The following is a 27985-nucleotide window of genomic DNA, read 5'->3' as shown; positions in this document are numbered from 1 at the left end:
ACTGTTTTCACAGCCCTCTCTTCCCACCACTGTCCAGTGCTTGATGCCCTGAAGAACCAAACAGCATCTGAAGAGAGAACCACCAACAAATCACCAGCTGGAAGACACAAAGACCAATAAAGTAAGGGGAAGAGAGAAGAGTGGAGGGGGTCTGGAAAAGAAGAGGCGTTTATTTATGATAAATACAGATCAGCTAGACATGCAGTTAATCCCACAGAAGAGGCAAAAACCCTGGAGACTCTCCAGAAAGCCGCATGCTGGAAAGCTGTCTCCCAGTTACTTCCCTCTCTCCGCAGCAAGACGAGGATGAACTCAATTATCCAGCAGCTCGGTGATCTTTTCTGCCACGGGACTGGACTGACATGTTCCACCAACGGTATCTGTGCCTGCTAATGGCAGCAATCTATCTCCATGCCGGCAAACTCCTCCTGCCTGGTGGGGGTTTCTTAACAAATTAATTAATTCTGTCAGTGCTTATTCAGAGCACGATGGTGCACAGGGATTCAGTGGCCGGGGGGGTGTATTCACAGACCTAACTGGGAATCTTGCTGCCAACATCTGTTTTGGGAAAGGCCATTTCTAGAAGCAGTATGAAACGAGGCTCTTCAGGCTTGCGGCAGAAATTCAGGCATATTGTTTTAGCAGCAACCTCTGGATTTTGTTCCCACTAAGAACACCGCACTTCGAACAGGTTAATGACATATGATCTAATAATTACAACCGGCTCCTCCCTGTGCAGCGAGGGTTGGAAGTCCTCTGCATTCTCCCTGGCCCGCTGCCACGTGAACCCCTCGCTGCACAGTCCTTGCAAGCAGATGCTGCAACAGCTGACAGAGCGACTGCACTTGAGGAAAGAGCGATCAGCACAGAGTTCATCCTTCAGTCTTCTGGGGCTCAGTGTTTCTCCAGGATTTTGGTGAGGAGTTCGTTCAGCCGGTTCACCATTGGTCTGGGATCCTCATTCAGTCCTGCTGCTATCATGGCATTCTCATAAATCTGAAAAAAGAGAAGCAAGCATTAAATAAGCAGCAAGAGCGAGGTGGATGAGAGCTGGGGAGGCAGCGACTGTCACTCTCCAGGATTTGCATGCTGAGACCAAGCATGTCTTCTAGGCCACCTGGTAGGAAAACACACGGACCCCAAGTACCAGAAATACCCAAAGTGGGACCACAGAAGGACGCAATTACTGCCTGCTGCCAGGGCTTCACCCTGTTCCCTGCCACGCATGGTCTGCGAGCTGGTTCTGGGGAGGATGGTGCTGCTTCTGGAGAAGGCCTGGCTCTCACCTGATCAAGCAACAGCTGGGCCAGATCAGGCTGACTGTCCTTCAGCTCGTTAAGCTTCTTAATCAGAGCATGCCTGTAAGAGTGAGAGAGATCAACACTGAGACTTGGTATTTTTAGACACAATGAGAAATTTACGTCCAGAATGAGCAGCTAAGCCAAGGTGGGACAGAAAAGGTTCTACCTAAAGGCCAAAATAGTTCCAACTTCCTTGCTCCCCTTCTGGGGACTTCTCTCTTCTCTCCCATCCTGTTCCTATAACCCCCATTGTCCTGGGGCTGGACACTGTGTGTGCGGGTGGCTCACGTCAACCGTGCCATGCGGCCTCACAGACCAAGGCACTGCGGCACACGCTGCACTTAACGGGGAGGGCTCTGCTAATTGGGAGCACTGTCTCCTCTCTGCCTCCGTCCCAGAAAGACTGCGGCGGCCTGGCGCTGGTGTTGCTCCCCCTTACCCCGTGTTGATCTCCAGGGTGGGCTGCAGGAGCTGGGCACGCTCCTCTTGGGTCTTGGCCAGCTGCTGCATGCGAAGAAAGTGGCGGGCAGCCCCCATCTCGAGCACAGTGATCATGGCGGGGTGGGTGTCCAGCCGCGTAGTCACCTGGGGCAAAAACAGCAATCAGTGCCGAGATGGAAAATGCACATGGGTTAGAGATGGGGGATGCTCAAGAACTCGGGGTCTCCTCAGCACAGATCCCCACCAAGCCTCTGCACGATTTGTCCCAACCCCTAAACCGGCAGGAAAGCCGGGGGCCCAAATGGCCCCACTGGTCTGCAGGCGAGACGGTCACCAGCCTGTTCTGGTGGCCTGAGCATGAACCGATAAAATGGGCTTTGCTCATTACACATCAAGATGTGTTTCTTCCGCTGCCACGCTGACCACCACCACCACACCAAACGACAAATGCCAGCGTTCATACCATTTACAGAAAGGAGGCACGGAGAAGAATGATTTCTCTCAGGGTCCAAAGAAAAATCTGTGGCAGCAGATCCCCAATCAACCACCATCTTTTTTCCCTGGATTATTACTTCCGTGGATCTCCTGTACCCAGTTTCCCAGTCACAGAATACCTACCTTCACACCAGTGACTCGGGAGCCTAAGGCATTTCTCATCCAGGCCATCAGATCCTCAGCCTCTTTCTCTGTCAGACGTTCTGCAGCTGGCAGGGGAAAGAGGGCACATCTGAGCCTGCATCTACAGTTTAAATTAGCAAATTGCTTAAGCTTTGATCACGTGGGATAAAAGGGATCTGCAAGAACTGCAAGTTGCCTCAGAGCGTGAGAATGGCGGGATGGAACGGAGCGCTCTTGCTCACACACTCAGGAGCTGCGAGAGCGCTGGAGGAGGTGTACCCGTGCTGGCTGGCACGGGCGGCAGCACTGGGGAGGCCAGGGGAGCCTCACGATACCTGGGTGGCTTTCCTCAAACTTCTCTTCCTTATAGTGATCAACAACGATATCTGTCTCCACCGAGATCAGCTTCTTCTTGTCAAACTCCCGAAGGTGCAAGAGTGTCAGCTCATCAAATTGCTCGTAGCAGAACAGGACCTGTGCCAAAAAAGGGACAATAACACATTGTTTGGGATGTAACAGCATTTCCTCCTTCCCACAGCAACTCCGCACCAAACAGCGAGAAGGGAAACTTGCAGGTTCAGCCCCACGGTGGCTATCGCTTAGGGCCCCAAGTGACAGCAAACCCTTGGAGGGCTTTGTACCATGGGTGGGAGGTCTTCAGCTGAACAAGTCCTGCTGCCCCATGGAAAGCGAGATCCCAATGAGCCCTGACCAGTGACGTAGTAGCTCCGGGAGTTCCCCTGGCCATGGCACACTGCTCACCCACCTCCATGTCCTTTTTCTTCATGGCCTCGAAGTATGGGGAGTGCTCAGCCAGGTGCCGGTTGGGCGCACACAGGTAGTAGATGTTTCTGCTCCCTGCCTTCATGCGGGAGGCGTAGTCAGTCAGGCTGGTCAGCTGGCCTGCGGGCAGGGCGGACGATTCATAACGTAGCAACTTTGCTATGTCCTCCTGGAAGAAATGTGTTCCCGTGAGCTGAGGGCAGGTGACTATAGCTCTACCTGACCACTCCCAGCCCCAAGAATTCCCTTTGCAGCACGCAGGCCTGTTTGCAGCCCTGCAAAAAGGCTCAGGGGATTCCGAGTCCCTCCTTTCCTGCTCCAGATATTAAGGAGGCAGAACAGCGACCTAGACAGGAGGTAGGTCAAGCTCTCCTGGAAATGGGAATCCAGGCAGAGGACAACAGTAGGGGGAAAGCCCTACTTTATTGCCTGTTGTAGTTCCTATTGCATCAGGGAGGGCTGACACCATAGTGTGGGGACAGAGACTCTGCAGTGTCTCAAATTAAGTGGGAAGCAGCACCCAGTCAGAAAGAGTGAGAGTTTGGGTGCTAGAGAATCTGTCGCTCTTGTTAGACCCAGGAACACAAGTTAGGGGCGTGTAAGGTTCACAGAGAAGCAACAGCCCCCCCTCATCGCGGGTCGCAGTAGGAGCCAGAAATCTTTCCCACCAGCTGCAGTGCTTCAGGACTCCTGGTACCTTGACATCCTGCTCTGCTATCGTGACAATCCCCTCTCTCATGAATACTCCATAGTCCTCAAAGAACTTGGCATATTTCTCAGGGTCCTTCTTGCTCTGGTCAATGAAGAATTTGATCAACCTCTTCTGCAAAACATCTCGGAGCTTCCTGCAGCAGGAACAAGCCTTTTTAAAGACAGCTGCTAGACCAAGACAAGAGGTTTTAGTGACGCATTTGCAAACATGAAGACAAAGAAGAAACTCTGGGTCCACTGTCTCCTTTCCCTCGTGGCTCTACATCTGTTCCTTGTATCTCAGTCAAGAGCAGCTCTCGAGCTGGAGAGACAGCTAGAGCTGCGGTACAAACGTACTGCCGAAGCTCAAATCTTCAGTTGACTCGTGACTCAGCGACGCTGCAGGACGTAACCAACTGCACACAGGGTATCTGCCTCACTCCCCCAGATGCCCTTAAACGCGGGAAGGAAGCGGCTATAAAAGGGTTGCACTTGGAGGAACCCTTTCTGAAGGCCTGAAAATCCACTGTGAAATGACAGGGTTAATTCGGTGCCTATAGCGAAGGTAAAGGCAGATCACCAGCCGTAGAATACAAAGTTAGCCATCAAACCTAACAAGATAACAGCACCAACGCTAAGGAGTAAGAGCCTACTCTTATACTTCCTTCAAGTTCCACCAATGGCAGATGTTTGAGAGGGGACTCGAAGGACAAAAAGTAAGGAAAAACCAAAGCCGGATCTAAGGGGCTCTTAGAGGAGACCGGCCTGCCGGCAGTCAGCTTCGCTGGGCCTCACACCAAGTGAAAACTCTGCTGGCTGGCACTCAGGTTTTGACAACGGCGTGTGTGAGCACAGCAGAGCTTTGAAGAAAGTCTGGAGACAAGAGGCACAAGGTGCTGTTTGAAGATCTACACATAAATAATGGTGACGCTAAAGTACGGCCCAGCTTCCTAGTATCGACAGCTGGCTTACTGTTTGCTTTTGTTTTCCAAACCGCTTGGTGGTGCAGACCAGACACTTTAAATAGCAAATCCGCTGTTACTGCTCTAGACCAGAGATACCGAAAGGCAGCCTAGGACACGAGGGGCACGTGGCCCGAGCAGGCGGCAGCAGATTGTATGACACAGGACATTGCTCCTACATCTCGAGATGTGACCAGCGTGGCTGAGAAACAAGTTGCTTTACAGACGACAGAAATTCTCGAGGATGGAAATGCTGCCGCTTACATGCCAGGTTCCTCCAAGCCTCCCTAAGTATCCCACAACGTCCCCTCCTCGACCAGCAAGAAGCTGGAAGAGCCTCAGCAGTCCGCAGGATCTACCTCTTGCTTACCTGATAAGGGCGCTCTCCTGCAGCAGCTCCCTGCTGAGGTTCAGGGGTATGTCCTCACTGTCCACAACACCTGGAACACAGAGCAACCCTTGAACAGCGAGGCAAAAACGAGCGCCAGGCTCAGCAAGCAGCCCCTCGCCTCACCCCCCCGTGGAAACCATGGTCCACAGCCCCGCTATTCCCGGTCCCAGCACACACCTCTAAGAAAACGCAGCCATTTCGGCAGGATATCCGCAGCTTTGGTTTGGATGAGAATTTTGCGGCTGTAGAGGGCAACGCTGGAGCCCAGTTCCCTGCTGATATCGAACATGGATGGTTTCTGCAGCAACAAGAGACAGAAGGGTAACACCAGCACCACACTGAAAGCAGGGTGGCGTTACCATACTCTCCTCTGCAGCATCTCTGTGGCTGCGCCAGCTGACCAGGTCACACTGTGGTCTTCGCTACCAGTGCTGAACCCAACGAGAGCCGAAATCTTGGCTGTCTTCCCTAGGGACCTACCTAAGCCGTCTCCCTGCTCCTGTCATGACTCCATACCCCCACCATTATCCTGTGGCACCCAGCCCACTGCAGAGATGCCACACTGGATATTCCTCCTTGCCATTCTGCAGCCTTAGCCGTCTCCTCTCCCTAAGGAGCTCTCCTCTCCTCTTCAGAGCAACTGGGCAGATGTCCCACTGTTCCCTGGACAGAAGGGCACGTACTTGCTCAGGCACGTAGAAGATGCTGCGGATGTTGAGGGGAGCATCGGTCTTGTAGTGCAGGATGTAGCGGGGCTTGTCGTAAGCCTGCGCTATGAAGCGGTAGAACTCCTCGTGCTGCCACTCGCCGATGTCCTTGGGGTCCAGCATCCAGAGTGCCTGTGGAGGAGCAGGGAGATGAGTTCCCACCAGCTCTCAGTACCTGCGGCCTCACAGCGCAGGGCTCTTCTTTCAGAGTTACGCTTTCCCCCCAGGGCACCGGAGCAAGGACATACAGTCTTTCAAACCGACAGGCTCCTCTGCACAGCCCGAGGGCAGCGGGATGCATTAACAGGCACGTTATCACAGACTAACAAATTACTGCCCCTCAGCTGATCTCGGGTCACCTCCCATAGAGGTGCTCTTGCCCTGCAACATATATAAGGCAGCCTTGTTTAGCCCAAAACACAAGGGATTTGGCTAACCTCCATTGCCTCACACTCGCTACCAGCCAAGAGCATCCTGGACAGTTAGCCCAGCTCAACTGACTGGCCTGACCAACAAACAAAAGAAAAGCAAAAGTTTAAGCAGGTCTGTTGCAACCGGCCTGCCTCCCTGATGGAGGTCACTATCCCACCACAAGGTCACTATCCCACCACAAGGTCAGCTGAGCGCTTGTGAAGCAACTCCTGGATCGTCTGTTTTCTGCTGATTTGGTTTGCAGCAGATCAGGAGATGCTTTGTGAACCACTCGGCCACCCCTGCTGCAGGGTCAGAAAGCGCTTCGGCAGTACCATTTCACATCAGCACGTGAGTTAAAGTCATGAGCTCCAGACCAGGTCTTTCCCCGTGGCCATGCTTTCCACCTGCTGCTGCTCTGAACACCCCAACGCTTTCTGGAGCATTCAGTCCATGCTCACACCACATTTAAGTTTTCAGAACCTCAGCAAAAAGACTAGCATTTAGCAAGGACGTGGGACGTTCTGCCCATTTAACAAGCATGGGGACTCAACTAAGAATCTCATGAACAGCCTGCCCAGGGCAGGGGTGCAATCACAGTCCCTGGAAGTGTTCAAAAACACGTGTGGATGTGGTGCTTAGGGACGGGGTTTAGAGGTGGACCTGGCAGTTAGGTTAACAGTTGGACTCGACGATCTCAGAGGTCCTTTCCAACCTTAACGATTCTATATTTCCAGCCGGGTGAAGCCCACTCTGCTCACTGCCACTCTTTTCTACTCGAGCCCTAATGAGCGACAGGAACGATCGCTGGGGGCAATACAAACATCCAGCCCCCCCCTCCACCTACCAGTCCAAAGGACTCAAGGCTCTGGCAGCCCTGCCACGCTGCCATACTCCTTAAAGCCTCAAAACCTTGTTCCACCAGTGGCTTCATAACATTTCCAGCACAGGCAAGTGTCCTGGAGGGTTTGCGGGATCACAGGTAGGATTACGGACTCAACTGGCTACTAAGGTGCTTTACAGCAGCTGCTGTTAGGTGAAGTGCTGCTTTCCCAGAGGCTGACTTGTAGCGACAGTTATCGCAGTTAGACCGGAAAAGCCTCTAACTCCACGTTGTCAGCGACATGGCAAGCATTCAAGAGCTTATCGAGGAAAATCCACACCAGGGATCTAACTACGTCTCTGTTTACAGTGAACTGATATCGATGTGCAGAAAAATGCAAAAGCAAGATCCTGGATAAAGAAAAGGCCTGAAATGGGAGCATAATGAGAATAAAGCTGTTGCTGTATCCCGAGGGAAAACAGACTTTCTGATAAGAAGTACATGACTCTATTAAGGGCATTTCACCCCTTGCTCTAGTACTGCTCTTCTCTAGGGAGTCTGTTCTATTGATTGTCAGGTAGAAAGAGCAAGCGGCTGTCTAAATCTATTTCTGGTTTTGTAATTTAAAGGAAACAGCTAGAAAGCCTTTGGAACAGAAACACTATTATGCAGGAATCCAAATAAATATCAGTGACTAATAACACCAATTACAGAACCTTAGATAAATTAACATGAGACAATATTTAAGCACAGTCTTGAAAGTTTGTGCATTCACTGCCACGTTCCAGAAAACAGAAAAACCACACGCACGCTCTCTACCTGCTCTCTTAGGTGAGGAAGCTTTAACCAACCAGAAAAGGAGATGATGGAGGAAAATGATTCATAGATTTTTGTTTTAAAAATAATTCATTTCACCTAGGTGATTCCTGCAATTGGGCCGACAACTTCTGACTAAAATGGATCTGGCTGCTATATAATTTTTAGTGGTCAGAAAATGCCAGCGTCAAGCAGTGCTCAGCTAAGAGCTGCGAAGAAAATCAGGCTGTGAGCCGAGCCACTACGAAAACCAACCATTCACTGGCACTGGCTACCTCATGCTGAAGGACAGAGAGAACACCAGCGACGTGAGCAATCCCTACATCGCTAACACGCTACCTGGCTTAAACAGTTAAAAGAAGCACTATAAAGCATTGAGATAATCATTCTGATTAAGGGAGAATCCAGAAGATATCTATAAATAAAAACTGCTTGGCTAATCTGCAAGAATTCTCTCCAGCAAACGCAAACGAGCAGTTCCAGGCGTGCCTTCTGCTGGATCGCCTCCTTTTGTTCTAATTTACTGATCACTACAGGGTCCGTGATATCCTGGACAATCCTCCCCTGCTTTCTAGGGACAGCAGCGGCTTTATGCTGTTTCCCGTCTCCAGTGGAGGATTACAATGGCTCATCTCCACGACTGACCGGCCTGGGGCCCTCCTGCTCACCTGTAACGTGTTAATTCTTCTCCCATTGAGATACAGTGGGAAGCTGATGAAGTTGCTGTATTTTGTCACCACCTCTGGAACGGAAAGCAGACAGAGAGGAGTCACATTTGTGAAAACAACACAGTAAGAATTGCTTCAGTAGCAGCAGGGGAAAGGTGTCGCAGGAGAGGAAAACAGCTGTAAATTCACCTCCCGCTCAGCGGGCAGCAACAGACTTGACACAGCCCCTCAGCAGGTAACGGCATTTCCCTCCTCCACTCACCCTTGACTCGGTCTTCGTTTGCAAACTCCTTGCAGTCTTCTTTGAGATGTATAATAATCTTAGTCCCCGTTCTGACACCAGATGCTTCTGCAATCTCAAACATCCCTGAACTAGGATTAGAAACAGACCCCGTGTCAGCTTGTGCCTCGGATACATCCATGGTGGGACATAAAAATATCCTCTTAAACTAAGAGCACACACAACACTTCGTCGCCAAGAGGAACGGGCAAAAAATCTTGAATGCCTGAATGCTCTCTGTGCCTCTGAGAAGCCCCCCCAAAACATGTGGCTGCCTTCCCTACGGAGACTCCAGACCCAGGACACCAAAGGCGCCAGCAGCCTCTACCGAAAAGGAAACAAACTTCAAACAAATTTCAGGTTGTGTGGGCCCAGCCTTCAACTCCTCTCCTACATTCCCTACAGCGACTGTAACACCGAGGCTCCTGCCTTCTCCCTCGACAACTCCGACTTGTTTGCGGGCCCTCATTCGCATCTCCCCTGGAGTATGCGGTAACCGGTTACAACAAAAAGCAGCCGCGCTCGTTCTGGATGACCATTCCTACCCTGTTGCTAAGTGAATTTTATTGAAGTGAATGCCACATGGGGATCAACCACTGGTGAGAGCGCTGACCCAGGGGACAGACGGCAGCAGCGATGACAGACAAGCGTTCAATGTGAACGGCAATACAGACTGCAGTATACAGCAGCTTGCCTGCAGCCCAAGACAGTCTGATGTCTCAGTTACAAGATGTTTTTTCAAGAATTTAAATAACTTTTAGTGAATTCTTTATTCCTAAGAGATTTTAAGGGGATGCAGAGCTTGTCACTCCAATTTCAACACAGTCCAGCAGCCCACAGCTTTGCCATCACAGATGTTTGCAAGTTCAAGGAAAAAGCAAAGGATGAGGACACAGATCCGACCCACAGAAGACCCGTGCCTACAGAGCCACAGCACTGCACGAGCCCTGCCTCCTGTGGGTGCCCTCGAGCAAAAAGCCAGGGGACGACTAAACCAAGGAGATTAAATTTGTCTCTCCAGTCTGGGGCACTGCTAAGATGCTTGCCTGCCAGCAGGGAAGGAACAGGAGAGGCAGGTACTCTCTTTGTCCACAACACGCCTGCTCTGGCAAAGCAAGTTTGTCCCTGGGCTTTTCACCCTGGCACATTCGGCCACACTTTGTTACCGTGTATAATCTGAGCAGGATCTAAACCAGTAAGTCTGGTCATGAAAGACCACACAAGCCCTGTCTTGCTTTGCACAGCTTTCAGTCCGTGCCTGGTCTGGACACGGACCCCCACGTTTCCATCCCGTTCTGCAGACTTACCCATCTGAAGACCAGTGGTAGCCTGGGCTCCCCGGCTCTGCCGACTGTGAGAACACCTCCACCTTATCCGCCACCATGAACGCTGAGTAGAAACCTACTCCAAACTGGCCGATGATTTTACTACTGGCTTCAGCTTGGCTCTGCAGAGCATCTAGAAAAGCCTGGAGGAAGAAAGGAGATATAAACCAGTGCACAGTGACTTCAGGTACCACTGGGAGGCTGCAACCCATCCTCCAGCTGGGCTCCTCCGAGCACTGATGCAGCCCTACGCCAGGTACTGCAGCCTGGCAGTCCAGCACCCTCATCCCACGCCTCTGCGCTGGCGCTCCGAGGAGGGCGCCCAAGGAAAAGGGTTTCTCTGGAAAAGGGGAGCATTGCTTAGGGCAGCACTCGCTGCCACTAGCAGTAAAGGAAAAGAAGCGAGGGCTTATTCAATCAGGAGCACGAAACCTTAAAATGGTGACTCCGGACATGAAAAAAAAATCAGGTGCATATATATAACAACTTGCCAGCGTGAGGACACAGCTGCTGCCCTCCCGGACACTGGGTGAATGCCGAGGGAGCACGTGCCCCTCCATAACGATGGCCTGGGGAGGAAGGCATTTGCTCTTAGGAGTGAGGGCAGCCAGGTGCAGCGGCATTCCACACAGGGCCCATTAGCGCTGCTTGGGCACCACGGGCCTCCCACGGCACACAGCGGAGACCATTAAGAGCCAGCAGACTCCACGGGTAGGTTTCAGGGGTGTAATTTCACAGCTGGGCTGGGGGCCAAGGGATGAAAGAGAAATTACTGGGAGAATAAAAGTGACTATAATTGGAGAAGACTTTTCTAAGGGGGGAGAAGGAGTGCCTCATCCCAAGTTACCTTTGAGCCTGATCGAGCAATGGTACCGAGGTTAGAAACCAGCTCCTCCTGGGTCATCCCAATACCCGTGTCCTGAAAAGAAACAGCAATTGTAGCTGAAACATCAGCAGAGAAGCATTGCTTTAGCGACCAGCACCCGAGCAACTCCTACCTCTGACCTCCACTCTCTCCCAGCCAGCTGAGCAGTAAAGGCAACAGCAGACTTCCAGCTGTGGCTCCACCGGCACACGGTCAGGACAGCGGACTCAAAAGGCCCACAGCTCCAAGGGGCAGCCACAGCCGCCTTGGGGCTATCAGCTACCAGAAAGCTCAGAGACTCAAGCTTCTTACTGAGAGAAAACAAAGCCACGCCAAGACAGGCTGGTTTCTGCACCCCTCTACAAACACACAGGATGACAGCGCTGGAAAGAGATCTCAACCCAGTCACAGCCTCACTGTGCCAGGTGCCGTGCACGTACAGAGACAGTCTCCGTTCCTGAACAGGTCCGAAGGGGAGTTAAGGGGCAGCGAGAAGCAGATTCTTTCCAATCTGCAGATGGGGAACCGATGCCCTCACCCCAGGAATCAGTGGCAGAGCAGTGAATCCCTTAACTCTCAGGTAAGGCAGACCCTTGTCTACAAGCACCACGTTCGCTGATCTGCATCTACCCTGCCTTTTCCCTCCTCCTCTCCCCCTTGCATTATGCTCCACACGACTTGAGTATGAAGCTTTCAGCATCCAGGTCCCCGAGAGCTGGGTATTGCAGTGCCCGTGGGAGCAGTCTAACCCCAGCGGGAAGTACGGCACGCCGGCCGCACCTCACGGTGCTCTGTCCAGGCTTCGAAGGCATGCTGCTTGCTGTCTTCCCCAGTTTAATCCAGATTTGCACTCCTGCATGCAGATAAACAACTCCCTGCTGTTAGCGCACGCCTCTCGGGCAGCAGACCTTGCAGCAGCACCATCCAGAAAAGGCTGCAGCAAGCCTCAGACTAGGCTGCAACTTCATTTGTTGCCACAACACATTTGCACGACCCCAAGGCAACACGGATAACAGCAAACCCCAGCTAGAAACCGCCACCCTCTCACACAGAACCCCAACAAAAATCTTTCCCGCTTTGTAGTCCAATGTATTTTCAGACTTGCTACACACACATCTTCCACAGAAGCAAAGCGCAAGCTGATGCCCGCCAGGACGCTACTTCTGAAAACCAAGCGCCATTCCCCCTCCCAAATCCCAGCAGCTTCTCCACCCGACAGAAACATCCCGAGAAGCCAACCTTACAGGTTCTCTGAGCCACTCCGTAAGGCAACAGCAGCGTGAAAATTAACCAACTGAAAGGTGATTCTCGTTCACGTGAGGAGTTCAGCTCTACTCGAGTACCTGTATTACAGCTGACGGCAGCCTGCACACCCAGAAGCGGGCTGACACCTTTAATGCAGGGGTGGGATTTGGCGTGCAGGCATCAGCAAAACAAGCTAGAGCGGAACGGGCTGCTGCTAGATGGCTCGGAGGTGGGATGCCAGAGTGAATTCTGGCACAGCAAGCCTCTACCACCCATGTGGGGCATTTACTGGGCTTCTTTGCTAGCAAAGTAAGTTAATGCCAGTACATATTTTTTAATCTAGTGTTTAATTCCACTGAAGAATCAAACTGTGGTCAACTTGTGAGGTTATCGAGCGAGATGCCATGCGGGTAAGACGTTTTTCTGCATACCCACAAGTCACGGCACAGCAACACCTTCCACTTGATTAAATATGGTAAGGCCAATCAGTCATCTTGGCTGAGAAGAGGGACGATGCCTGGTAAGAAGGCATCATCATAAAGGTCTTTTCCAACCTAAAGGGTTCTGTGATTCTATGAAGATCTCAACAGTGGGAGATGAAAAGCCAGGAAAAACAAACAGGGTATGGCAAAATCTCAGGAATCTGACATGGTCCCTTCCCCCAGGGAAGAAAAAGCCAGAAAGAAAAGTTTTCAGCATCTGGTTCAGGTTTTGTTCATGCCAGACCCTGAACAGAACTCTTAATTCCTCTGATCCACTCCTATTTATAGCACAGCATGTCATTCCCAAATTCCAGTATGTTAAAAAAAAAAAAAAAAAATCTCCCTACCCCATGAATTTATTTGGCTATTGAATTCCGAATGCCCTGCCAAACTTATTGCAAAATGCTTAATGACAATTCCTGGAGACAGTTTGATGAGGGTGAATCGCAACGAACAAAGAGAGCATGGCTCAAAACGGTCTGCTCCCCCAACAGCGCCGAGCCGCGAGCAGGGAAAGCGTCCTTTTAGGTGGCCCGCCAAAGATCCTGGCAAAGCGGACATTTCCTACTGCAGGAAAACACCTGGGCGGATTACGATGAAAACGCCATCGAGATTCAAACCGCTCTTGCAGCGTACGCGTTTCCTGCGGCTGGCCTTCGCACTGCGCTTCTCGGCTCCCTTCACCAGATGGTGCTGCTCCAGGGAACGGGGAAGAAAGTGGCGGTGGCGGTGGAGAGACAGGAGCTCGGCTTCTGCAGAGCAGGCCCTCTTCAGCGATGGGAAGCAGATGAACCTGCCCACGAACAGCCCACGAACAGCCCCACGAACAGCCCCACGAACAGCCCCACGAACGCGCTGGCAGCACTAGCTCCGTGAAATCCAAGGAAGGAGCTGGCGGGACTTCCACCGCCCTTCTCTGCACAGGCTGCTGCTCGGCCTCTGGGCGACTTTGCCGGGAACCACCGTGTCATCACACAACCCTCTGCAAGCACTACCTGCGATCTGCCAGCCTAAATGCAAGGACTGCCGTTGCTCCACCATCAACATTACAACTTTTCTTCCCTTGCAGACAGTTTCAAGCCCTCCCTTCAGTCTGCAAGAAAAGTTTTATCAGGCTAAAAACAGCCGCAGCAGAGTTAGTTATTCGGAAAAGCACGAAGCAAATTGTACATGGAGCTCCACAAATTACAAGACGTGAGGGATATGTTCAGAGTTCAAAGTGACAAATGCTTCTCCACAGCTTGGAGAATCCAACTACTCTATACCATGAAACAGGGTTTTCAGTGCGCCGACACTTCGTTAGCTGAAGGTTAATTACAGAAGCCCTTCTGTTACTCAGAAGAACAACAACCTGCTCACCTGGTTGAATTTCCCTTCTGGGACTTCTTAGGGTGCAGAGTAAACAGCCTCCCCCTGAACCAGGCCCTCTACAGCCCTGTCCCTCTGCAAGGCTACAGACCTTCACCCCAACTTCTGCAGGACTACGAAGAGCTCCATGGCCACGCGTGTTGAACTACACTTCTGAACTAAGTAACATTTCCCCTGAAGAGACAGCAGCTGAACATTGCTTTTAGCACCTTTGTGTGTGTGGAGACCTCCCAAGATACAAAGCCCGCTGTTGAACCGCACGGGACCTTTGTGCTTTCTCTGCACTTTGTTCTAACCTTCGTGGCGTGGGTGCTGGACGTCTGCAAACAGAGACCGTTCTGCGTAACGACGGCTGGAAAACTGCCAGGCACGCGGTACCTCAGGGCTCCCACCACGAAATCCGCAGCCCTGAGGACCTCCGTCTTCCTTGACGGAGGGGTAAACGAACACCTTCGACCCCACTATCCATCTCATCAAATCAGGCAGTCCACAGCTCTTGTATTCGTATCATACTTTTTGGTAAAGCAGAAACAAGCTGCACATAATTACAGCAACAAATCGAGTTTAAAACAACAAATTGCTTAGTTTAGCTGGTAAACAAAAACCTAGGTAATGCAACACCTTTGCTCGTTACCTGAGTCCAATTTAAGGTATTGCAGAGCCTCATTACACCAAACGACCCATTAACTAACCATTAACTGCTGCCTTTGCCACGGCTGCATCTGGACAAATGCTTGCAGTTAGAGGTCCGTGTCGGAGCTACCGTGCCTTTCATTTCGCTTCGTTGCAAAACGAACACTTGAAACGCTTATTTCAGTGCAAAATCTCAACGGGGCATCAGAAGAACACCGACTACGTTACAAAACAAGGACATGCTGCTTTCGCCAACTGATAAGGTAATAAAATCCCAAAAGGTCCAATTAGCAAGTGTCCCCCCTGTTATTTAAATACCTTACTTAAAGAGACTTAAAATTCACAAGACCAGGACGGCAGCTGCACTGGAGCAGCGTCCTGGTTTAGAACCAATACGGCATCCGCAGCAGCCACGAACGGAAGAAAAGGCACAAAGCCCCCCGATGCAAACAGGTACAAGGTAATCTTGGCCTAGTACGTGGAAGCTGTCCAAAGCAGAGCGCCGGAGGTTTCCTTTCCTTTCCAATTCCCTGTGTTAACAGTATTTTCAACAATGCCGAGCATTGCTACGGGCTCAGCCTCCACCCGTCCAGGTCTAAATACCCGCTGTTCAGAAAAGTACTTCCTTTTATCCACATCGAATTTCCCATTTTTAAACGTGACATGCTCTTATTCCGGCATGAAGATGAAGAAAAGAAAAGATTCTGCACTTCCTTCCCTAGGCCGCCGGTTATTTGAGATGCGTTTATATTTCTGGTTCCCTAGCTTATTTGTTAAAGATGATGCAACGACTGGAAGCTCTACCCCACCCCTGCAATCAGCGGCACGTTTCTGTAAGCTTAATTCCACCTAAGGCTCGCCCAAGTAGAGCCGGCTTTACCCCTCCACCTCTACCTGCATTATTGTCCATCCCCTGCTCCCCTGCTTCCGCAAGCCCAAGCGGCGGACGGATGCTGCAGCGCTGCGCACAGCTAACGACGTAACCCTCCCTCTGCTGCAGCCTGGTAGCGCGGGGGGCTGCCAGGACACCACCCAGCGTGGAGGGGGACCGGCTCCCCACCTGCACCGAGCTTCGCTGCGCGTGTGGGTGCACCTGCATTGAACTGCTAAAGCCCGAACGTCTCGGTTCCCCGTGAGAGCCTCAGGACAGCCCAGTCCTCCTTGCAGACTGTTTATAACTCATAAGCCAGGAGAGATCTGCCCAGTGATACGGGGAGCTGTTGCAGGGAGGAGTGGTGTTTGCAGTCATTTTAACTCCTCCCAAACACAGCAAACTTGTTATTTTGTGGCTTCACAGACACTGATTTTGGATGACTGCAACAGCAAGGAGGAAGCCCAGCAAAGAACTGAGCAGCCCAAGCTCTGACAGCAATTATGCTGCTTACCCGTGTTAAAACAGCAGTCCCACTCCCTCACCCAGCAGCAGCAGCTATTAGCTCTGTAAACAGTTCAAACAATTTCCTCTAAACTGTCCTAGCCCTAAATTAAGCACCAGCAACGAGAATGGCTCCAGCCCCCGAGCTCACACAAACACAGGGTTACCACCAGAGACGGCAGAGCTGAGTAGCAGCAACACCGACTGCGCCACAGCCAAGCGCCTGCCGCCAGCCGGCCACGGGGAGCCTCGTGCCGGTGTCGAAGGAGAGCTCTGTGGTCACAGGGCCTCGGGGTCTGTAAGGGGTTCTCTGTTCCCACCTCAAAGGATCCAAAAAACCTGTCTGTAAAGCCTTAGCACGCAGAACTGCAGAGCTCTGCAGATCCGTCCTCGTTGAAAACACACCCCTAACATTTTCAAGTGGATTTTCTTTGGAGATCTGACCTTGCAGGCTGTGGCTGCTACCAGACGGAGCTGTCCTAGAAACAGAATGAGGCGGTTTTCAGAGGGGTGGCGGAAACAGTGGAATTTGCGAAAATGGCAGGACTTTGGTGAAGGAACTGAGGTGGCGTAAGCCGGTGAACTAGACAGCGAACATTCCCCTCTTAGCAGATACAACACTTGGCAATGCTTAGGTAGGATATCCCTGAATGAGAACATCATATTAAAATTCCGAGTCCTGCTGTGCTTACGAGTGAAATTCAGTCCTGGCAGAGAAGTAAGCAGAACGGCAGTCACTTAACAGAGACGAAGGTAGTCCTTTGCTGGAGCTAGATAAGCTCCCCCAGGAACGAGTCTGTAACGGAGGCCGTCACACATTACAGACCTGCCTTTTCTCAACTAGCGAGACACAAAGAGATGCTACAGGGCTTGGAAGGGGAGCGGAGAGACCCAGCAGATCCAGGGGCCAAGAGCAGCATGAAGATCTGAGGAGAAGAACCTAGGGGTCAGAGTGAGAGAACGGGACCTTTCTAGAAAAAACTGGGGTGACCATTGCTACAGATGACGCGCGAGGGACCTGCTGCTTCTGTTTTGGTCCCAGTGAGTACAGAAAACAAAACAGCGACTAAGGGACAGGTCCCTCTCTGCCTCAATCCTTGCAGGCAAGTTTTTTTTTTGCACCTTTGCATTCCTGAAAGACAGGGAAATGTTCTGAATGAGGCTTGTTCAAAGCAATTGTTACATGCAGTATGTTTCTTCAAGAGGTTATAAATAAATCCTTCACTGGAGGTAAGGAGCTTTAGGCACTACTGAGAAGGCAAACCTATTAAAAGGGATTGGAGTAGCGCTGCTCTCTCTGCCTTCTCAGAGCGCAGTGTCGCTGTAGTTAAAAGCCTCCTAGTTAAGACTCATTTAGTCGCATTAGAGATGCACAGGCAGCCAGGTAGGGGGTTATAAAAAGACAAATCCCTAGCACATCTCATTGGGTATGGCGTCAAATGCACCCCGTCTGCAAGGTGGGCAAACAGGGCTCTTAGCCAAACTGCCAAAGAAGGGGACAGCTTCCACAGTTACAGGACATGAGTTGTAAGAACGTCTTGATGGAGTCGGAGGCTACGCGTCCGCTGTGATCTCAAAAGGAAAAGACAAGAGCAAGACAGGAATGACGCCCTACTTGGGGCTAAACGGGAGCTCATTAAAGAATCAGTGTTACGCAGCAGTCAGAAAATGCAATAGTCAGGTGTGACAGCAATAGCAAAGCCTCTGCATTACGGTTTGAGAATCTTGGGGTTGATGATTGTGTTGCCCACTGACGATCACTAACTTCCCCATGGCAACCGCAGCTGCTCGTTCTGCAGAGAAACAGAAGTATGAAATAACCGAGCAGCCTCTGACAGCCAGTGCTTTTGTCCCACATGAAAAATATCAGATCAAGTGCTTTGTCTGTGCCACATCTCCCCTGGACCCGCTATGGTCAGCCTTCACTTACACATTGCTCTCTGCCTCATTCTCTGCTCTCCTGAGAACAGTCCGCAGCTACGCTCTCACAGCTGACACCGGTCCACAAGGAACGTTACCAGTTTGCCTTCTTTGCGTTAAGAACTTTGCCAAGAAAACACCAAACCTGAGCCTCAGCCTTCCACCCTGGACAACAGCCACGAACAAGAGCAATCAAAGTACAGAGAGAGGGAGCAGCTCCACCTTCCCTCACCACACCGAGTCCGCAGGCGAGCAGGCTTACGCTGATCGCTCCCCTGCTGCTACGCATTTTGTTATCAGTAGGGAACAATCAAAACCAGGGCTGCAGAAAGGAGGACAGGCAAGTGCTACGGTACTGCCACAATCTATAGTCCCACCTGGACGTTAGGGTAGAGCCTCAGCATCAGCTGGACTTGGCCTGTCCTGGAGCAGGAGGAGATAGAGACAATCAGCAATGGGAGGTTCTTCTCAGCACCCCAGCATCCCCCAGCGACTGAGGCGAGAGGGAAGGTCTGTGAGCTACCATGTAACACCTCTGACTTAAGGAGGTGACAGAATTCCTTCCCAAAGGTCAGGATAAAACCAGACTCCAAACTTTTCCACTGGGGAGAAACGCGCACACAACCTGAGAAGCGCACCAGAGGAGGCAGTGGGAGAAAAGCTACTGGTAGTTCCTAACAGGGAAAGAAGGAGCAGCGAATTTTCCTATGGGGGCAAGTGGGGAGCAGATAAATTCGTGGTTTCTCATCACATCCTGAGGTTACAGCCTCATGAACCAGAGTTCAGCTGAAGACAAGACACTTCTTCAGGCAGGCTTGGGAATCCACGGGACCATGCTGCCACTCAGCTTCCACTGATCCTTCACGGGACAAAGGCTAGGGATGGGAGCAGCGGGGAATAACGCTCTCCTGTTACCAAAGGGAGGTACCTGGATCGTGATGGTTCCCTTTCCACTGTCCGTCTGCAGATGGATCTCCATCTCTGGCAAGGCCTTCCCTTCTGCCATCAGCCGATGACGCAGTTTCTCCAGCGCGTCGCTGCCATTGGAGATGAGCTCCCGGATAAATACCTGGGGAAGGAGACACAACCTGACACTGCAGCCTGGCCTCATCCACTGCACGGGACTGCCAGAGACCCAGGAACTCATTGCCTACTCACAAACTAACTCCCCGCTCGCTAGAAAAAGAACTGTGGTTCCCCATTATCTGCCAGGAGAACAGTTCGTCTGAACTCAGTAGTAAAGTGCAGAGGCTCTGAGGCTCACAGAGTCACCTGGCCGTATTTAAAAATGGTTTCGTGAACACATTTTCAAGGTGTCTTAAGAAAACATTGTTCAAGAAAGCACACCATGTGAACAGCACAGGACTTACTGGGAAACTGAGCAGGCATTCTCCCAGCAAAACTGGTTTGGATGTACCCCTTGACAGAGACAGGGCTTTGCCAACAGAAAATCTACCAGCGAGTAGCGGCTTCCTTACCTCCTTCTCTGAGTACAAGGAACGGGCAACGATGTCCAGCAGTTTCTTCGTTTCAGCCTGAAACTCATGTTTAGAGGCTGCACCTAGAATAAAATCACAAACACACCTAAAGGCACTTCACCAGGGTCCTCTTGGGAAGGAAGGCAAAACTGCAGTCTTACCACGTGCTTCAGCTTCCCAGGAGCGAAAGCCTGAAGCAGGACAGGACACGGGTAGCTGCGGCCTCCAACAAGATGACAACAAAGGTGTTGTTTACACACCCCTGTGAGGCAGCACACTTTGTCAAGCAGACACGTGGCCTCTGCACCTCAACTCCTTGCACACAAACCTCAAGGCAGTCAAAGCCTGCAGTACCGGCACACTGGCCACGGTGTCTGGGCTGCAGAGCAATCGGTAAATGAGAAGTGAAAGGTGGTTCCCCTTGTTCCTAATGTGTGGCTCCATGCGATCCCCAACCGCTCTCTCAAGTGCCTCCTGTGGTTTATAGCCTGCCTTCCATACTCTTCCTTCGCTCGATTTTCAAGGGAACCATCTGCACGTGCCCTGCTCCAAGAGCTTCTACAGCCAGGTAGCATTTCTCGTGCCCAAACACCACTTGGGGCGTTCAGCAGAAAAAGGCAGATTCTCAAATGTCTCTGTGGAGCAGGCAAGGGAGCGCGTACGTACAGCCACCGATGCAGGTAGGTAGCTGTGCCCACAAAGAGAATTTTCCTCAGAAAGAATAACACTACAAAACATCTCAGCTGAAAGACCATCCTCAGCCTTTTAAAAATAGCGTTTTTTCCTGCTAGAGGCATTAGCGAACCCTGAAGCAACGTGGGGGAAGCCATGGGTCACACATCAGCTCTGCCACGCCTTGCTGGCGAGGACCTACGTTCCCCAGTGACCGGGGCGAAGCTGGGGTGTGAACAGCACCAGAAGCAGTGCATCAACCCCTCTGGGGGCTTCACGGCCTGGCAATCTCAAAAGTACCTGCCAGAAAAGCCACAGGAGCACGGAGCGAAGATGCTATTTCTGTGCTTGAATAACTCACGTGACTTTGCTTTAAAGCACCTCTCCCTGGAGATGTGCAAAGCAATTCGTTCTCACTAAAAGGTTGACACCACTCATTAGACCTCCATGATCCACAGCAATGACCTGGGCAGGCACAGCTTGCTTCTGGAACAAAAGTCTCTTTTTAGGCAAATTCTAGTGCCTGCAGAGTGTCTACACATATGTATGACCATCAATTGCCTGGCTAAGCCCACAGATGCAACTTCTTCCCGCAGTCTTGATGGCCTCATTTCTCAGTAAAGGCCATCCTGATTTACACGCTCCAGTTTTGGGGAGGTGATGGTGCAACACAGATTCGAACGGCAGTCTGCCAGCTAGGATGCGATGACCAATACCTGCTCCTCCTCCAGAGGCAGAAACACTGCTGCAGAGGGCTCACCCTCAGAGTCAGGGTACAGCCGCACCCAGACGTTGTCCTGGGTCTGCCTGCGCCCCAAGAGCGCTCCCACAAGACACCGGCGTTCCTGCCCACCTTTCACGTTCTCTGTGTCGCTGATGATGGTGTGCAGGGGCTCTTCTTCCTTGTTCTCCGCTGTCTGCGTGCTGTACGTCCGTGCAGCGGAAATGCTGGTGGCAGGAACGTTGTACTGGAGGCTCCAACGACGGAGTATTTGTCTCTGGAGACATGCTGCTCCTTTTGCTAGAAGACACAATTCAAGGTATTTCAGTATAAATCACAAGTATCAGCAGCAACAGGAGCACTCTTTAAAGGTCCCATTTAAGCAATCTGTGGGGACTTAACGGTTGGACTCAATGATAACGGTTGGACTCGATGATCTTAAGGGTCTTTTCCAACCTTGCCGATTCTATGATTCTATGACTCTATGACTTACACTGTCCAAGCAAGACTGAAGCTCCCTTGCAATTCAACACCCACCATTTCACTGCCTTCACTGCATAAGAAGGGCAAGTTGCTACTTTAGACTGTCTCTTCTGAATTAAAATTCTAGCCAGAAGATGACAGTCAGTAGCTTTCACAACGAATTAACTGGCGAGGAAGACGCAGTCTGCAGCTTTCATTGCTGTTACCTGGCCAAGCCGACGATGACTCCCACATTACCGCCAGCGAAACCGTAAAACCCTGGTGCAAGCAAGGCAGCCTGCACCTCCAGGAGATGCCTCTGCCGCACACGCAGCTTCTCTGGGTGCTGTACTAACGCTGACCATCAGGCAGGCCTCTAGGCACCAAAATCTGTTTCCTCCTGCTCACTTCCAGTTACTTTATGGTAATAAATATTTGGCCTTTGACTGTCTGAGCACGGTTAACAGAGCACAGGGACTACATCCTCCAACAAAGCCAGCTCTGGAAAAAGCAGCACATGCAGCAAGTCACTAATCAACAAAGCAACCAGCAGGGAAAATGAGAGACGAGTCAGGAAACGGCACATGCCCCGTTAAGGACTGGGATTCCCAGTTCTCCTCCTTCCCTTGTGCCCAGGTGAACCAAACACGCTTCTCTCTGTTGGGGGATGAAACAAAGCCAAACCTGGCCACAAAAAGACCATGTACAGCACTACAGAGCTCTGTCCAAAGCCAGTTCCTCGGTGTGGTTTCTGACTTGCAGTGAGAATGGCCTGGGCCAGAGTAAGAGCCCGCAGGGTGTGGATGCGGTTGGACTCCATGATCCAACCTAAATGATTCTACGATCTGAACACGCAGCTGCGCTGTGGGCAGGCGGTGACTTGGCCTTCCCCAACCCTACAAGGAACATAAATGGACAGGGCTCTTTTGGGAGGCAGGGGAGTGACCAGGATGGCCTGGGCAGAGCGGGGAGAGTCTGGATAAGCAACAGGAGTGGTTGGAAGCAGCGACAAGCCCAGGCTTTTCTTACGACTCGCTCTCTGCTCGCAAGCTGTTTCATCAAGCAAGGAAAGGAGACAAACCCTCCACCCCAGGCCTGCAAGAGGCACATTTTCAAGCTGTCCTTTCTTTAGACGAATGGGTACAAAAACACCCAAAGGCTGAGCTGAGAACCACTGGCATGGTGGGAGTCCCTCCAGTGCACCCATGACCTCCCTGGAAACAGCTTCTTTGGCCGTCTACAGCCCTCCAGTCCAGCTGACACGCTGGGAGAGCTCAGCTCCCTCCTGAACCTTCCTCCACCTTGTCACAGCCCGTGGGTGAACTCGGCGTCCCAGCCCTTTCACCAGCACCCCTCGTCGTCCTCCAGCTCATCTTGGGAGGTCTCAGGCTCCCTTCACAAGTGCTCTGCAGACGTCCTGCCCGCCTTAGCGGGTACTACAGCCAGTATGGTCACCGAGAGCAGGTTTTGCTGCTCCAGACCATCAGGCTGGGCTCTCGCTCACTCCAGATCCTGTGAACGCAAACTCCTGAGCTTTAACAGCGCTTCTGGGTCCTGCACCTCATCCCCAAGAGCTGCTCGAGGAGGCTGTCAGTCCTCATTCTTCCTCCTCCTCCTCCTCCTCCCAGAAAGCTCTGAATCAAGATGCACTTCTCCAGCCAGAAGCTTGAATTACTCCCCAGTCATTCTGCCCTTAAAGAAAAGAGCCCACAAATAGTTCTTAATGCATCTGAACACCTCCTACACACATAACTGTTCGCTCTCTGCGTCACAAACAGTTCTGCCGCATTATCACAGGACACGTTCTTTATCTTTCATTCGACTGCCTTTGTTGGGCTCATCTGAGAAAGCACCAAGGAAAACAGCCCGGGTGACTGAAGCGGAAAGCAGCGGAGAACTCGCCGTGGGTCTGTCCAGCCCATCGAGCTTCAGAGAGGAAAGGCCTGAATCTGCCCAAGGTTTACATATTTTATTTACGTATTTACGGAGGGTTTACATATTTTATGCTCGTTTTATGCTAGATGGTGTAGGATACTCTGAAAAATCTGCGCTTGTACGTACGCACACACACGCATTTCCCAACCAGCAGAAATAAAAGAGGGAATGTTGCTCCCTCCCTGACTCCAGGATCCCAAAGAGAAGCAGATCAGCAGCAGCTCCGTGCTAACCTCGAGGCCACTTCTATCATCAGATCTCCAGGCAGCAAGGCCCCGGAGCCAGCAAACAGGTCCCCCCCCAGCCCATAAACACTAGCTGACTCTAGAAACTACAGCTATTTATAATTGTTGATGTATTCACGCTTTTTGTCTCCCTACCTCTAAAGCACAATACTAAATCACCACCCATCAATTCAGAAGTTATTTTTGGATTTGTGTAATGTTTGGTCTTATCATCCTTAATTAACAGCCTGTCCTGTGCCAGGTAGAGATAAGGCTCATTAAATGCAAGCTGCAGCAACTTCAGACCGTTTGTCTCTTGCGGAGCCCTTGCCTGGCCGGCAGGGAAAAGGCTCCAGGCAATTCTGGATGTAAAACCACAATTATCGGCACACAAAATCTATTGAGAAAGTGTCCGCTGAGTTAACAGGGTAAAGCGAGGCTCAGAATGAACTCGAGAGACAAATTCCTAAGACCAAGAGATAAGGAAGGGATGGCTCTTGCCCCGGTTGAGCGCTGCAATGTGCTGGGGCAAATCAGTTTTTTTATATCGAGTTAATCAAATGCTGAGCTTTATCACAGTCCGCATACCTTCCTATTTGCATCACTGCCCCACCTGCACCGTAAAAGATGGCAGATGCCCACATTCCTCTCCAGCTTCCCCTTCTCTGTGGATCCTATTCCCGTGCATACGACCACGGGCTGGCCTTGCACGCGGGGAACATGCCACAGAAAAGAGAAGGACCCTCGGTCTCGGGGACTCCTCTCAATCCAGGCACCAGGACGCCTCAGTGATTCCCGAACCCAGCCAACCCCCCAGGAAACACAGCCTCTTCTGGGAACAGGACTGCAGCGAGCATTTAGCCAAGCCAAACATCAGTTAGAAATTTAGGATGGGAAATCGAGCACAAAGCAGTACATGGCTCAAAACAAAGCGGAGAATTTAGGTCAGCAGAAATTACCATAACAGCTTGATTGCTGTGCAGTCGCAAGCCTGAGGATGCTCTTGCAAAGAAGAGCACGAGCAATAAAGCCGCAGACCTCATTAGAAGAAAGGGCTCTCGAGCTGGGCGCCAAATCCTGTACGAATCTAGGGAGAAGAGGGTCCCTGACCGATCCGCTCACACCACATCTCCCGGAATCAAACTCTGCACCAGCTTTAGCCTTCAGCATTGTGAGAGCCAAGAGAAAACGCTGCCAACTTTGCACGGCCGAGGGGAAGAGACGGCCCGTCCTCGCAGGCAGGGATCCCCGCCTGCATCCAAGCGAAAGGACACCACCTCCTGCTCCTGCCTCTTCATTCCCACCCCACGCAGCTCCTGCTCGCTATTTTTTTCCCCTGAAGGAACTGAATGACAGGTTAAGGAATAAAACTTTGGCTCTGCTGGAGTACGTCTAACCCAACGGAGGCACACGGCTTCTTTCTCAGACACGGACGCTAACAAGCCACTGGGGATTTCCGTGGTGGAAGAACCGAATTGCCCAGAAACACCGAAGTGGCACTCGATGGCACAATAAATCTAACAGTCTGACCCCGATAGCGACCCTATTTGTCACACGATTTCCTCCGTCACATTTTCTCTTCGTAACCCACAGGGAAACCACAGACCACACTGACAACTTACAAACCTGTCGATTAGGAGCCAGACGACAGATAAGGAAACACTGAGCGCAGCAGGGGCTGCTCACAGCCGGCAGAAAGACGACGTGCAGGAAGCTTCTCACTGTGCCTCGGTTGATGACAACTCGCAAGCACGTTTCCAGACCCACGCGCTACGGCCCCGATAAGACAGCACGTCCTGTAACCGAGACCTCAGAGTTCGGATTTTCCTGCCCCTCGGCCCTCGCCAGGTCTCTTGGGTGAAATCTTGAGCACGCCCCTGGGAAACACAAAGGGTTCAGGCTCCTCTGCCAGGCTGCCCGCTACTGAAACGGCCAGAGAACAGAAACGCCGACGTCTTCGGCTCCTTTCCCAGCACCCAGCTGACCTGGACGTGCTATACACCCTATATGAGCCAGCAGATGAACCTGGACATGCTACATACCCTATATGAGCCAGCAGATGAACTTGGACATGCTACATACCCTATATGAGCCAGCAGATGAACCTGGACGTGCTGTACACCCTATATGAGCCAGTAGGTTAACCTGGATATGGTGTACACCCTATAGGAGCCAGCAGATGACCCTGGACATGCTATATGCCCTATATGAGCCAGCTGTATGACCTGGACATGCTATATGCCCTATAGGAGCCAGCAGACAACCCTGGACATGCTATACACCCTATATGAACCAGGAAGTGAACTTGAACATGCTGCATGACCTGAACATGCTATATATCCTATATGAGCCAGCAGATGACCCTGGACATGCTACATGCCCTGAATATGCTATACGTCCTATATGAGCCAGCAGATGACCCTGGACATGCTATAGACCCTGTATGAGCCAGCAGAATAACTTGGACACACTACACACCCTATGTGAGCCAGAAAGAGAACGTGAACATGCTGCATGACCTGAATGTGATATATATCCTATATGAGCCAGAAGATGACCCTGGACATGCTATAGACCCTACATGAGCCAGGAAGTACACCTGGACATGCTGCATGGCCTGAACATGATATATGCCCTATACGGGCCAGCAGACAACCCTGGACCTGCTACATGCCCCCGACACGCTACGTGCCCTATATGGGCCAGCAGGTGACCCCGGACCCGCCACACGCCCCGGACACGCTATGTGCCCTATATGGGCCAGCAGGTGACCATGGACCTGCCACACGCCCCGGACACGCTATGTGCCCTATACGGGCCAGCAGGTGACCATGGACCTGCCACACGCCCCGGACAAGCTATGTGCCCTATACGGGCCAGCAGGTGACCCCGCACCTGCCACACGCCCCAGACACGCTATGTGCCCTATACGGGCCAGCAGGTGACCATGGACCCGCCACACGCCCCGGACACGCTATGTGCCCTATGCGGGCCAGCAGGTGACCATGGACCTGCCACACGCCCCGGACACGCTATGTGCCCTATACAGGCCAGCAGGTGACCCCGGACCTGCCACACGCCCCGGACACGCTATGTGCCCTATACAGGCCAGCAGGTGACCATGGACCTGCCACACGCCCCGGACACGCTATGTGCCCTATACGGGCCAGCAGGTGACCATGGACCCGCCACACGCCCCGGACACGCTATGTGCCCTATGCGGGCCAGCAGGTGACCATGGACCCGCCACACGCCCCGGACACGCTATGTGCCCTATGTGGGCCAGCAGGTGACCATGGACCCGCCACACGCCCCGGACACGCTATGTGCCCTATACGGGCCAGCAGGTGACCATGGACCCGCCACACGCCCCGGACACGCTATGTGCCCTATACGGGCCAGCAGGTGACCCCGGACCTGCCACACGCCCCGGACACGCTATGTGCCCTATACGGGCCAGCAGGTGACCATGGACCCGCCACACGCCCCGGACACGCTATGTGCCCTATGCGGGCCAGCAGGTGACCATGGACCCGCCACACGCCCCGGACACGCTATGTGCCCTATACGGGCCAGCAGGTGACCATGGACCCGCCACACGCCCCGGACACGCTATGTGCCCTATACGGGCCAGCAGACGGCCCCGGACCCGCCACACGCCCCCTTCGCAGGCCTGCACCACCTCCCCTCCCGGCAGCAGGGCGGGCGCCCACCGCCGCCCCCTCAGCCCGGCGGGGCCCGCACTCCCCTCACGCCGCCCGCCCCGGGCCCACCCCCGCCGGGCCCGCGGCCCCGGGGCCCCCCGCGGCTCCGCGCAGGCTCCCGCTGCCGGCGGGGCCGCCCCGCCCCGCCCCGCCCCGCCCCGCCTCACCTGCGGGCACCCGCGGCCCGGCCCCGGCCCCGGGCCGCAGCAGAGCCGCCAGGCACCGCCCCCGCCGCGCCGCCGCCGCCGCCATGCCGCGCGCACCCGCCTCCCGCCGCGCTACCGCCGGCGCCTGGCGATGGCGTCACGGGGCGGGGGCGCGCCGGCCCCCCCTGCGTGCGGCCGCCACGTAACGCGCGCGCGCAGACGTCACACCCTCACACGTCACGCTCATTCACCTCAGCCCGCCGCAGGCCGCAGCGGCGCCTGCTCCCGCCCGGGCCGCCTTGGCGGCTGCAGCCTGGTGCCTCACGGCGTGGGCCGCAGCCCCACCGCACGCCCCCTCCTTCCCCTTCCCCTGCCCTTCCCCACCCGTGAGGTCACTTTTCCGCCCTTTCCACGTTTGACGCCACCGGTCGCAGCCGGTGCCAGCCCGTCAGCTGGCAGGGTCCCACGCCGCAGGGCGGGAGGCGCAGCCCGGGCTCCTGCAGGAAAACCACGGCCCTCGGCTCTCCCGCGCCGCGTCC

The 27985-nt window shown here is 52.8% G+C and overlaps 1 protein-coding gene across 1 annotated transcript; it reads right to left on the bottom strand.

Annotated features, from left to right (window-relative positions):
* Positions 1–150: 150 nt before the first annotated feature.
* TRAP1 (TNF receptor associated protein 1) lies at positions 151–27562 on the bottom strand. Its single transcript, XM_082313000.1, has 18 exons — positions 27468–27562; positions 21108–21275; positions 19583–19665; positions 19033–19173; positions 11064–11135; positions 10199–10359; positions 8874–8983; positions 8612–8685; positions 5870–6025; positions 5364–5484; positions 5166–5235; positions 3841–3988; positions 3127–3312; positions 2696–2834; positions 2361–2446; positions 1741–1886; positions 1287–1359; positions 151–996 (listed from the first exon to the last, which is right to left on the bottom strand). Exons 1-18 carry the CDS (start codon positions 27550–27552, stop codon positions 895–897), a joined length of 2121 nt encoding a protein of 706 aa, XP_082169126.1. The 5' UTR covers positions 27553–27562; the 3' UTR covers positions 151–894.
* Between the last annotated feature and the right edge of the window lie 423 nt (positions 27563–27985).

Source organism: Platalea leucorodia (assembly GCF_965183815.1).
Source record: "Platalea leucorodia genome assembly, chromosome: 5".
In the NCBI taxonomy this organism is placed as follows: Eukaryota; Metazoa; Chordata; class Aves; order Pelecaniformes; family Threskiornithidae; genus Platalea; species Platalea leucorodia.
This window is presented reverse-complemented; position numbering and strand designations above follow the sequence as displayed.

Coding starts and splice junctions, on each gene's coding strand:
- TRAP1 (XM_082313000.1), bottom strand. CDS start 27,552: ATGGCGGCGGCGGCGGCGCGGCGGGGGCGGTGCCTGGCGGCTCTGCTG. Junction 5,236..5,363: donor ATGGCTGCGTTTTCTTAGAG/GTGTGTGCTGGG, acceptor TCTGTGTTCCAG/GTGTTGTGGACAGTGAGGAC. Junction 2,447..2,695: donor GTTTGAGGAAAGCCACCCAG/GTATCGTGAGGC, acceptor TTCCCCTGCCAG/CTGCAGAACGTCTGACAGAG.